The 13,404-nt window shown below is 42.5% G+C and overlaps 1 protein-coding gene across 1 annotated transcript in view; it reads left to right on the forward strand.

Annotated features, from left to right (window-relative positions):
- BRINP1 (BMP/retinoic acid inducible neural specific 1) overlaps positions 1-13,404 on the forward strand; it is a 177,753-nt gene that overhangs the window by 100,570 nt on the left and 63,779 nt on the right. Inside the window, exon 3 of the mRNA XM_066367313.1 lies at positions 8,120-8,310. Within this exon, the coding sequence (XP_066223410.1) occupies positions 8,120-8,310 (191 nt within the window). The remainder of the gene's footprint in view (positions 1-8,119; positions 8,311-13,404) is intronic.

Genomic DNA, 13,404 nt, shown 5'->3' on the forward strand with positions numbered 1-13,404 from the left:
AGGTACCACCATGCTGTCTTCCATAATGGCTATACCAGTTTACATTCCCACCAGCAGTGAATGAGGGTTCTTTTTTCTCCACAGCCTCTCCAACACTTGTTATTACCTGTCTTTTTGATAACAACCATTCTAACAGGTGTAAGATGGTATCTCATTGTAGTTTTGATTTGCATTTCTCTAATTGCTAGTGAAGATGAGCATCTTTTCATATATTTCTTTTATAGGTCTTCTTGGGAGAAGTGTCTGTTCAAGTCCTCTCCCCATTTTTTAATTGAATTGTTTGCTTATTTGTTGCTGAGCTTTGTGAGTTCTTTATATATTTTGGATATTTAGCCCCTTATTAGAGTTGTTGTTTGTGAATATCAACTCTATTTTGCTTGGCTGCCTTGTGTTTTGTTGTCAGTTTCTTTTGCTGTGCAGAAGCCTTTTAGTTTGATATAGTCCCATTCACTTATTGTTGCCTTTACTTTCCTTGCCTTTGGAGTCAAATTCATAAAATGTTCTCTATAGCCAAGGTTCATAAGTTTAGTTCCTATATTTTCTTCTATGTAATTTATTGATTCAGATCTTATATTTAGATCTTGGATCCATTTTGAATTAGTTCTTGTGCATGGGGACAAACTATTTACAGGTTTAATTCTTTTGCATGTAGCTTTCCAATTCCCAGCACCTTTATTTATTTATTTATTTATTTTTCCCAGCACCATTTATTGAAAAGATTTTCTTCTCTCCATTGTGTGTTTTTGGCTCCTTTGTCAAAGATTATTTGTTCATATATATGTGGCTTTATTTCTGGGCTCTCAATTCTGTTCCATTGGTTTGTATGTTTGTTTTTCTGCCAATACCATGCTGTTTTGATTATCATAGCTCTATAATATAATTTGAAGTCAGGTAAGGTGATATCTGACTCCATTTTTTTCTCTCAGGATTGCTTTGGCTATTCAGGGTTTTTTATGGATTCATACAAATCTGGTGATTTTTTGTTCTATTTCTTAAAAAATTACATAGGGATTTAAATGGGGATTACATTAAATTTGTATATTGCTTTGGGTAATATGGTCAGACTATGTTAATTCTTCCAATCCATGAACATGGAATAGTTTTCCATTTTATTTTGTTTTTTTCAATTTCTTTCAATAATGCTTTGTAGTGTTAGTATAGAGGTCCTTCACATTCTTTGTTAAGTTTATTCCTAGGTATTTTATATTTTGTTGTTGTTGTTGCAATTGTAAAAGGATATGTTTATTTTAATTCATTTTCTGAAATTTTATTGTTAGCATATAGGAAAGCAGTAGACTTTTGTATATCGATTTTGTATCCTGTGACTTTACTGTATTGTTTTATTGTTTCTAATAGTTTTTTGGTGGAGTCTTTGGGGTTTTCTATACATATAGGATTATGTCATCTGCAAAAAGTGATACCTTTACTTTTTCTTTCCCAATATGGATGACTTTTATTTCTATCTCTTGCTTTATTGCTCTGGTTAAGACTGACAATACTATGTTGTTTAAGAATAGAGAGAATGGGCATCTTTGTCTTGTTCCTGATGTTAAAGGTTGGAATTTTTCACCATTTAGTGTGATATTGGCTAATGGCTTATTATGTATGGCCTTTATTATATTGAGGTATCTTTCTTCCATAACCATTTCATTTGGCGTATTAAACATAAATGACTGTTGTATCTTATCAAATGCCTCTTCTGCATCTATTGATAGGATCATATGATTTTTGTTCTTTGCTTTGTTGATGTGGTGTATTACATTGATCAATTTACATACATTGGCCCTGGCTGGTTGGCTCAGTGGTAGAGCATTGGCCTGGTGTATGGAAGTCCCAGGTTCAATTCTCAGTCAGGGGCACACAGCAGAAGTGACATCTGCTTCTCCACCTTTCCCCCTTCTCTCCCTCTCTCTCTTCCCCTTCTGTAGCCATGTCTTGGTTTGAGCAAGTTGGACCCAAGCACTGAGAATGGCTCTGTGGCCTCACCTCAGGTGCTAAAATAGCTCTTCACCGAGCAACAGAGCAGCAGCCCCAGATGGGCAGAGCGTCAAACTTAGGGGGCTTGTTAGGTGGATCCTGGTTGGGGTGCAGGTGGGGATCTGTTTCTACCTCCCCACCTTTCATGTAATAAAAAAATAAATTTATGTATGTTGAACTATCATAGTGCTCCTGGAATGAATCCCACTAAATCATGATGTACTGTTTTTTAAATGTATTGTTGTATCCGATTTGTTAGTATTTTGTTTAGATTTTTGCATTTGTATTTATTAGAGATGTTGGTTTGTAGTTACTTTTTTTGTATTGTTCTTGTCAGGTTTTGATATCAGGCGTATGTTGGCCTCATAAAATGTATTAGGGAGTATTGCTTCTTCTTCTATTTTTTGAAAGACTTTGAGAAGGATAAGTACTAGATCTTCTTAGAATATCTGGTAGAATTCACTAGTCTAGCCATCTGGTCCTGGACTTTTATTTTGGGGAAGATTTTTGATAGTTGTTTCTATTTCTTCCCTCCTTATAGGTCTATTTAGGTTTTCCACTTCTTTACCACTTAGTCTAGGAAGATTGTATAGTTGTAGAAACTTATTCAGTTCTTCTAATTTGTTGAATTTGATGGCATATAATCTTTCATAGTATTCTAGTATGATGCTTTTTATGTCTATGGTGTCTGTGGTAATTTTTCCTCTTTCATTTCAGATTTTGTTTATATGAGTTCTTTCTCTTTTTCCTTAGTGAGTATAGTCTGGGATTTGTCAGTTTTATTGATCTTTTCAAAGAGCCAGCACTTTTTTGTATTAATTTTTTTTCTATAGTTTTTTTTTGTTCTCTTTCATTAAATTCTGCTCTAACTTTTACTATTTCCTTTCTTCTGCTGAATTTGTGTTGCCTTTGTTTTTATTTTTCTAGTGGTTTACTTGGGATCTCTTCTGTTTCTCTATAGAAGCCTTAATGATATAAAAATTTCCTCTTATTACTGCTTTTTCTGCATCCCAGTAGTTTTGATATGTCATGCTGTCATTTTTGTTTGTGTGTATATATATCTTAGGATCTCTGCTTTTATTTATTTTTTGATTCAGTCATTTTTTAGAAGTATATTGTTTAATTTTCATCCTGAGACTGTGAGTACACAAGTTCAAAACTCTGAGGTCACCGACTTGAGCATGGGCTTATCTGGCTTGAGTACAGGCTCACCACCTTGAGCAAAGGGTCACCTACTTGAGCATAAGATCATAGACATGACCCCATGGTCACTGGCTTGAGCCCAAGGTCGCTGGCTTGAGCAAGGGGTCACTGGCTCAGCTGAAGCCCTCAATCAAGGCACATATGAGAAGCAATCAATGAACAATTAAAGTGCTGCAGCAACAAGTTGATGCTTCTCAACTCTCTCCCTTCCTGTCTGTCTGTCTGTATCTGTCTTGCTATAAAAAAAGAAAGGAAGAAAGGAAGGAAGGAAGGAATGAAGGAAGGAAAGAAGGGAAGAAAAGAAATGAGAAAGAAAGAAAGAAAGAAAGAAAGAAAGAAAGAAAGAAAGATAGGTTAGAAGAAAAACTTTCTGAGAGATTTTTCTATTTTTTTTACAGTTGGTGGCCCTGAATTACAAGTTTTAGCTCTGTACCATCCCAGGCTGAATTCTGCTCAGAAGTAAAAGTGGAGGTGGGGCTGCAGTCACGATGATGGGTGGGACTTGTTGTGAAGGCTTTACAGCTTTAGCAATGGCAGTCTCAGGCCTCTGGGTGCTCCTTCCTGTATCCAAACATAGCAGGCCATCAGACACAGAGCACCTCTGTTTTTGAGCTGTGGGGTACTTCTCTGCCACTCTCTGTACCACGAGGGAAGGGAGGCAGTATCTGGGAGGCTGTGGGGCTGCATTTTGTATTTTTGTGTCTATCTGAGTGTGGGCTGCTGGCAGACCAAGGAAACACTAGCAGTGACCCCATGCTCTGCTGCTTTGGTTCAAAATCACACCAAATTCCTCCCCTCCTCTTCATTCCTCCTGGTAGAAGAAGACCCAGTCATTCTAGACCTCTCCCCTTTCCTGAGCTGACCACAAGTGCTTATCTTCTGCCCCTGTTTTCTACCCTTTCCACCTTTAGTTGATTAGGTGCATGGATTTTTCTGGCATGCCTGTGAGCCCAGATGGTATTCCTTAGCTGAGTTATAGTTGTTCGATTTGTTGAAATTTTAAGGGTAGAGATTAAGGGAATCTCTCATGCCACCATTAGTCTAACCTCATACAAAATTATATAGGTTTCAGGTGCACAATTCTACAAGGTGGTATGTTGCATTCAAAAGGACACTGTTTTTGGAGTCATGAGCTAGACTCTGATTTCAGCCCTGCCAGTCATTTGCTCTGTGTTCCTTGGACAAGTAAGTTAATGTCTTTGAAATTCAGTTTTCCCATCCATGAGTTGAGTGAGTTAAGTTTGAAAGAGTCAGTGATGCTTTTAGAACAAGGGTCACACTCCTTATGGGCCAAATCTGGCTTGCCATCTGCTTTTGTAAATAAAGTTTTATTGGAACATAGCCATGCTGACTTATTTATGTATTGTTGATGGTAGCAAAACCAAAATATTTACTATAGAACCCTTTACAGAAAAAAAACATTGCCGGCTCCTCTTTTAGAACATAAGTCAGATCGGGTGTTTGTTCAAAATTTTCTTTTGACTTTCTATATTACTTAGAATTTAACAGTAAAAAAATCTTAACCAAATTTAACATAGCTGTTTGAGATCTTTCTGTCTGACTGCTCCGTGACTAAACTGACCTTGGCAAATTCTAGTTAAAGAACTTGTCTAAGCATCCACTGTTCTCTAGTAAGATGGGCTTCCTTAGGCTCAGGAATTCTGTTCCTGATGTTGAACACGCAGTCCTGGCTCAGAGCCAGCACTTCATAAACATTTCCCTGGACAGAGCTTGCCCCATGAGCTTGGCACTGTGCTCAGTGGGCCACATGCATCCACCTGCTAGGAAGGAACCAGAACCCAGCTTTGCCTTAGTTATTTTAGGAAGCAATACAGACGGTGGGCCTTGGGTGTGCAGCTGGTGAACACCAGGAAGACTCTGGAGGCTGTTGAAAAGAACAAAGAGGAACTGAGTCGTGGGCCTATAATTTGGTAGAGGGGTGGTGTTATTCTTTTGTTTTTGTACTGGTTCTCCTGTGGCTTTTATATTCTCCTTCTCAATGTCTACATTAAAAGAGTGATTTAAGAATCAGGTTGCAGTTTTGTACTTTTAGCTCTACCACTAACTAGTTGTGTGACTCTGGACATGTTGTGTATTAGTTTGGAGAAATGTAGACACAGTCACATAAAAAAATAGTAACCCAAGGTCATAAGTTATAAATAAAAGTGTTACATATGTAATATAGTGATATAATGATAACATACAACATATCAAACTCTATATTTGTCTATTATATGTCTATGAAATATATGCACATTTCTATGCATATATGTAACTCCATAACTAAAGTATATGTAATCTAATAAATTTCAGAGATAATCTGATGAGGAAAGACTCTTCCTCAGAAATATGATGATTCTCATTGTCTTTTATCGGTCATTTATTGTTGAATAACAAATGACTACACAACTCAGTGGTTTGATACTGAAGTATGTATCATCTCACATTTCTGTGGGTAAGGAACCTGGGTGTGGCTTAGCTGGGTGCCCGAGCCCTTGCCCTTGCTCAGTGTAGTCATTTCAGGCTCTGGCAGGAAGGACCTATTCCCAGCTCACACGTGGTACTCTTACTGTCCAGTTCTTTGTGAGATCCCAGTGCCACCACGGCTGCTGGCTGCAAGCTCCCCTGGGTTCCTCTCCATGGGGCTCTCTCCATAGAGCAACCTCTCAAAATGGCAGTGGACGGTGGGGAAAGGGAGACACAGAGAGAGAGAGGCTACCATATTTTGTAACCTAATCTTGAAAGTAACACTTCATCACCTTCATATCTAATCTTTAGAAGCAAGAGGCTGGGTCCACTTCCCCACACACTCAATAGGAGGAGATTACATGGGGGGGGGGGTGAAGACCAGGAGCTAGGATCATTGGGATTCATGTCCAAGCTACCTATCACACCAATAAAATTCTCCTCAACTGGCTCTCATGTCCCCTACCCTGTCCCCATATCTGGTCACCCCATTTGCCCCATCTTGTCTCCTCCAAACCCCTTTCTTCCCACACCTCCTGTCCTGTTCTGCTCTTCCCATAATGCATTATGTTCCTCCCGCTCACTCACTCTGCTCCTGCCCTTTCCTCCATGTGCGTGTGCGTGTGTGTGTGTGTGTGTGTGTGTGTGTGAACAGCATTTCCATTTAAGTCCCATGTGTAATTTAAAGCTATAATTCAGCTGGGACCTCCTCGCTGCAGCATCTCTGAGAGACCAGAGAAGTCCGTGTTCCTCCTTCTGTATCTTGTAGTCCTTGATTTGTAATAAATTGGAAATTTCTTTTCCCTGCCAGACTGTGAGTTTCTTAGGGACATGGGACTATGACATGCCCATCCCACTTTTGTAGACATCATATTTTGTGCCCTGCCAGGGCTCACTGGGTGCAGCTGATTGACTTAATAAGTAGCCAGACCGTGAGTTTCTTAAGGACATGGGACTATGACATACCCATCCCCCTTTTGTAGACATCATACTTTGTGCCCTGCCAGGGCTCACTGGGTGCAGCTGATTGACTTAATAGGTACCTATATGTAAGGGATTGAGCTCACTTTACTTAGAATCTGAACTATGTTATGCATTATGAACAGAGATTCCTTAAGCAGACATAGACCGTAAGCTCTGAAGCTTGGAAATGTATTCTGATGTGAAAGCTTTCTTCAGACCCATCTCCTCTGCATGGGGTCAGACTCCACCCCTGAATTACCTGGGCATACCCCTGAGGGGTTCCCACCCCCTTGGCCTCTTCTTGTTCTGTGCCCTTTTCTTCATCTGTCTCCCCCATCTTGTGGCAGGAGAGGAGCCCTTTTCTTTAAACTCTGGTTCCCATCACTTATCAAGGCTGATCTCCAACTCCTCTTGGCTGATCTGTTTCTCCCAAAGGACCCAGAGCTTGTGACTCCAGCAGGTGGCAGAGCTGGTTCTTCCTGGGGAGCTCCGTCTTTGGCAGGAATGGAGGTCGTTACTGAGACAAGAGTAACAGGAACCAAGGTCCTCTGCTGGTCCTCAGTGTGCACGCTCCTTGTTCATTGTCCATGAACCTTTCGCTATTTACGTGTCTGGGAATTTGTGAGAAAACAATGTTAGAAAACTTTCACACTGAATTACTGCCTGGCAGTTTCCAAAGGCATTTTCATACCTTGTGTTTCATGGAAGTCGTGCTCCATCACTAGGAATAGAGAATATTCTTTGGGTTACGTAGGGAAGGGAAGGTAGGTCCAGAGAGGTGGCAAGCTCCGCCCACACTCTCACCACGGAGTTTGCCGGAGATGGAGTGAGAGCCTGAGAGCCCAGGTTCAGTGCTCTCCGGTCTTGATTCGTTCTACCGTTCACGAAGGGAGAATGGAAATCCCCCCACACAGTCTTCAGAGCTCAGCTTAATTTCTTCCACATTGTTGTGGCATCGTGAAGTCATGTGAAATTCTTGAATTAAACTGAGCTCTGGGCTTAGTGTTTGCTTTTGTAACTGTCTTAGAATGGGTCTCAGTCTGCATTGTGTCTTAGATGTTGTGACTCTGTCTCTTCCTCCTCTCCTCTCATTTATTCATTTGTTCCCTTATTTGTCCTGCTAGCATTCTTACGAATTCTACCACATAACATGCACCACGTGCCTAGGAAGATTCCATCTCTCTGGTATCATTCACAGGCTACTGAGAGATGAACAAGTACCTGGACGACAATGATGCTGGGTATCCCTGTTGCTCTGAACGCAACACGAGAACACGACTGTGTCTATCTGGTTTGTCAAAGTATTCGGTGCTGAGACAAGTGTCCCATAAATATCTGTTGGCTGCGGAGTTTTGGAAGCTCCAGGTCTAGGTATCACTTGACAAATATTAGAAAACAATTGTAGTCAGTCTCTCACCCGAAGAGGGATGTCTGGCTGGGACGGCGGGGTAGACTTTGATTTGGGGTCGACGTGAGTAGTTGAAGATCCTTGCTCCTCTCTCCTGCGCAGGGAGTTTGCCCGTTGGAAGGTGAGGAACACAGCCATCGAGAGGAGAGACCTGGTCCGCCATCCAGTGCCCCTCATGCCGGAGTTTCAAAGGAGCGTCCGCCTGCTTGGCAGGAGACCCACCACTCAGCAGTTCATCGATACCATCATCAAAAAGTACGGCACACACCTCCTCATCTCTGCCACCTTGGGAGGTAGGTCAGCAGCCCCTGGGCCATAGCCTTGCCATGTTTGGGTCTGGGACAGGGGACAGGGGGGAGGCCCTGGGGTCACAGCTGAATTAACGTCTCTGTCGCAGTACATCATTCAAAGGTGTCTATTGCCAGATACGCTGAATTGTCATGGTTCCTGTGATTGTATCAGAGCAGTTGACCCTATTCTCCGAGACAGTCTAACTTGAGAGTTGACTACCTTCCGTGGAAGCATAGCTTCACTTTGGAATTAGCTCAGTTTGTTGGGAATGCTCAGTATGATTTTTATATTAGTTCCTTTTGAAATGTAGTCTAATCTAGGGTGGTAATTAAAATTCAGATGTTGTTCAGAGAATTGCCTTTGTTAATTTAAGTGTGCTTTAGGGACTGGTAAGTTGAGATTGGCGTTTTACAAAGAGGGTATCGTTTGTATCTTCTACGGGCTGGGAGTAGGTTCCTCGGAAGGCGGACTAACTGCTCCACCCTGCTCAGCTTTTCCCATCCCTCCCACCGGGTCCAGTCAGTCTTTAGGGAAGTAAGGAGAAGACGGTGGAGAAAAGGGAGCACAGCAATGCAATAAAAGGGGTGTTGGTGGGGAGAATGGCATCTGGATGCGTATGGGTCTTGCCTGCATTCATCATGGTTTATATGACAAGTTACAATCCTTCTGTCATCAGTCTCCTACCACAGAGACTGGCTCCGCTGACGTTTGGGAAACCCCTTTGGTGGTAGAGTACTGTGCCACCTTCTCAGGGAGCTGCTAAGTGGCATTTGGGTGTGGCTTATGGTGGTGAAACAAGATTGGTATGATGAGGGAGGCTGGCCGGTGGGAGGAGGTGTAGTTGATTACAGGAGATGGCCGTCTCCTTCAGAGGAGAGTGAGCGCCATGAGCTGGGGTGGTTGTTCAGACTGACAGGAAGCAACCAGCCAGATGGAAGGACGGTGCGCAGCGTTCTAGGCTGAGCTCGCAGGGTGCGTTTGGAGGAAGTTCAGGTTGAAGATTTGATGGCATGAGGAATGGGGATTGGTTTGGCAAATTTATCTGTTCTCACAATAATCTGCAATGCTTATGGAATATTGGACCATCGCGGGCACTGTACATTGTCTTTAGTTCTCAGAAACTGCATGTTCAGTCAAGTCATCTGCATTTTATAGACAAGGAAGCGGAGATTCAAAAGAGGTGTGGCTAGTAAGTGACAGAGCTAAGTTTTAAAGTTTTGGTTTTATAACATTCAATTTATCTAAACAAAAGGTTAACTTTTAATTTTTAATTTAGGGCTTTCAGTCCACAAAGCTTGCATTAGTTCTTGACCCAACAACAGTCATGTCTTTAACTCACTAATCTATCCACCAACCCACCCACTCCCAGAACAACCAACCAGCATGTGTTTGTTGCTTGCTGCTAGTCAGAGATGCGGTGAGGTCAGACTTCGAATGTTTAATCGTGGAGTGTAAATTCTATTCTCTTGTACAGTGAAAACAAAATCACTTCTACATTGAGTGTTTCATTAACCTGTACCCTTTTCTTTGAACTTCTCCCACTTCTCATTTTACCTGAAAACAAATTATTGCGACCGATTCAGTTCTTTTATTAGAGGCTGTGTTCTCCTGGAGTCCCTGGAAATCCCAAATAACAAAGACCTTTCTTTTGCAGTGAAATATATTTTTAATTTCTCTAAGGCGAGATGATGAATTATTCACAGAGCCTTGTTCCTCTGCTGTTTTTACAGCAAAAACATTTTAAAATATGCAAAGCTCTGGATGGAGTTCTGGTGTTGGACAGCGGGTCCTCTGTGTTCCCTCCACGTGGAGGAGTGGGGAGAGGAGTGGAAAAGACTGACTGTTGATTTTGAACACATTGTGCTGGAAATCCTGTGAGCTCCTTCTTACATCATCATTTCTTTCATTCATTCGTTCGTTCCTTCGTTCGTTCATTCATTCATTCATTCATTCATTCATTCATAAGAAGCATTTCTTAAGGACCTCCTCATGCAGTGGGAGAGAAGGGAGGTGGTCAGTTGTAGTGAAGAAAAGGGCAGGCTCTGGAGTTTGATTGCCTGGCTTCCCTTTCTGCCTCCTGCTCCTCCTCAGGTGTGTGTCACCTTGGCAACGGACTCTTCTTCTAAGCCTTGGTTTCCCCTGGTATCGGTAGGAAATAACTAGAGTATTTCCTTAATTTATATTGTGAGGATTAGATTAAATGAGGTGTCTACAGTGCTCAGAGCAATGTTTGCTACCTGACAAATTGTCGCTGCTGTTATTATTATTATTATTATTATTATTATTAATATTATCACTGTTATCATTCAGAGGGGCTAAGGAACTCGGGGACTTGGGATTAAGGCCCGCTGCTAGACCACTCCCTGGATGAATGGGAGACATCGAGAAATTGATTCTTCTGTCTAGATGTGAGTTTTCTTGTCTAACTAGAAGATGGTGCAGGGAATTTTATTCAGTATAATTTTTCCTAAGGAGAACACGGTATCCATTTAGGAGAAAGGCTTTGATAAGCTGTTTGAGGTGGCAGGTGCAGTCCTAAGGGCATACTCAGACAACAAGGATAATCCGCAAACCGTCACATCCGGGACGAGTAAGCGCATTTGTATGGCTCCCGAGGGAGAGGAAGGTGGGAAAAAGGAGTGAGGAAGGAGAAGTGGAGATTGGGGGGCTGAACTAAGAGGTTCACATTTTTGGTGAAATCTATTAAACTCCTAATATGGCTGGTGTGAGTGATCTCCATGTGGAAGTTGGGGAAAGGAAGTTTGGGGGGGTCTAGGATGGCACACAGGAAAACCAGTTTCCTTTGGTTCCTTGGAAGATTATATATATTTTGACCCAAAGGAAGCACATTGATATGTATGATCAAGCTCGCATGCGTGTATAGACAGATGTGTGCACATGTTTACTGTACTCGGATATTAACTTAAACTATATATGCTCATATATACACACTCAGTACACACATGCTTACTCATTGGACTCATGAATATGGATGCCATGTCCACATATATGAGTATATATGAGCTTGTGCATGCATGTAAATGTGTGCATAACGCATGAATGTCTATTTTTGCATGAGGATTCATGTTCTTGTACCCGTGTGTATGTTTGTGTGTCGGTTCATTATCGCCCACCCTGCATTTTGGGACAGCTCTGCTTGGCTAAGATGAAGGCTGAGAGTAAAGCCACAGGGGCTTACTTAGGAAGGGGTAAGGGTCATCCCAGCAGCCTGCAGTGCGGACACCCCCATCGTCCATCGGGAAGTAGTATCCCCTGTTGTCTCAAAAGGTCACATGATCAGTTCCCACCTCCACCCCCATCCCTGTGTCTGAGTCCCGCCTTGTTTCCCCCTGAAAGTCTCGCTGCAGAGAGAGAGACGGAGCCCCTGGGGGACAGAGACCAAGGAAAGGCCTGTATGGGGTGAAGAAGCAATTTGCAGGAATGCCCAAGTGGGAAAGCAACTCTAAACAGAGCATTCCCTTAATAAACAAGAAATTAAGTCTTAATAATGCAGCAAGGAGCCCATTAACCCCTCTTGATCTAAGGTTTGCTGCTGCCAGTTCTCAGTCCAGAGGGAACGGGGCTGATTTCACCTTCTCTTCCCTTGGAGAGCCTGAGCTGACAGTTGGAATATTTATTTCCTCGGCTGCCTGCCTCTAACTTCTAGCATGTTCACTTATTTAGTCATTTACCTTCCCACCTGTCTATCTGTTCGTCTGCCCATTCAATCATCTATCCATCCACCCATCCATCTACACGTCCTATATATATATTCTTCCGATGGTGACCGCATGTCTGCTCTTCCTCTGACCTAGGGGAAGCGGATCCAGTCCTTGTTTCTCCACGCCACCACCCACCACCCCTGAACTTAAAGTCTAATTGGATATAAAGCCATTTTCCAGCCAAATCTACTCAGGTTGCTATGGCATTCAAAGGATCCAAGATCATGTCCTCTGGGATAACTGGTGAAGGCTTCATGGGAAACTGTAAACATAAGTGTCTTCTTCTAAACTCAACTCAGATCTAGGCACAGGGAACCCAGAGATTAATTTTGATGATGACAAATCTTACTGAGATATTTCAGTCTAGTCACTGAGGCAGAAATGCCTATCCATAAACACTGGAGAGTTGGATCATTTCCATATTTATTCATTCACCGAAATACCGTGATCATTTGGTAAGCAGCTAAACCACACCCATATTGTGCTAGGTAATGACAATGAAATGACAAGAGATTCTCGCATCCTCCCTGATGTCACAGTGCTTCTCCTCTAGGGAGGGAGGCGGCTTACTCAATAGGCAGTCACCAGAAAATGTGGTAGGTGATGTATAGAAGAAATAAGAGACTGTGGGAGCATGTGAGTAGAGTTCTTAATCAGTGGAGGATTCAGGGAAGATTTCCCAGAGGAGGTGTTGTCTTTGGCGACACTAAAGGGATGAGTGGAAGTTAGCCAGAGAAAAGCAGAAAAGCAGACCCCCAACAATGAGGAAAAACAGGGCGCATTTGTGCAGGATAGAGCACACCTGGAGGGTGGCAAGGGAGGCAGCTGGAGAGGCCAGATTGGCAGGACCCCTGGGCCCCTGGGCCCCTGGCAACAGGGACGGAGGCACCCTTCTTCCGGCGCCATCCCACTCTGTGCATCCAGTACCTTCGCTGTCCATGCGGGATAGTGACATGACCCCTGTAGGTCTCTGTTTCCATAGACCAGTGTTGTCCAGTGGGAATCAATGGGAGTCACAGTGTGAGCCACACATGCCATTTTCAATTTGCTCATTTTCAAAAGTAGAAATAAAAAAAGGGAAGAATTAATTTAGAAATGTATTTCACTTAATATGTCATCCAAAATATTATCATTTCAACATGTCATTAATAGAATAAACTATTAACTGGATATTTAACTTTTTTTCTTTTTACGTTGGGGACACCCACTGTATAGCTTACACCCACAGTGCCCTCAGTTGGGGCCAGCCACACTCAGTAGTGTTCAGTAATCACACTTGGCCCATGGCTCCTGTACTGAACAGCAGGCAAGTAGTCCTCAGTGGCTCAAGAAGGGGGACAGTGTCTTTATTCATTTGTCACCCCAGTGCCTGCT

This window comes from Saccopteryx leptura, chromosome 2 (assembly GCF_036850995.1).
Source record: "Saccopteryx leptura isolate mSacLep1 chromosome 2, mSacLep1_pri_phased_curated, whole genome shotgun sequence".
Taxonomy (NCBI): domain Eukaryota; kingdom Metazoa; phylum Chordata; class Mammalia; order Chiroptera; family Emballonuridae; genus Saccopteryx; species Saccopteryx leptura.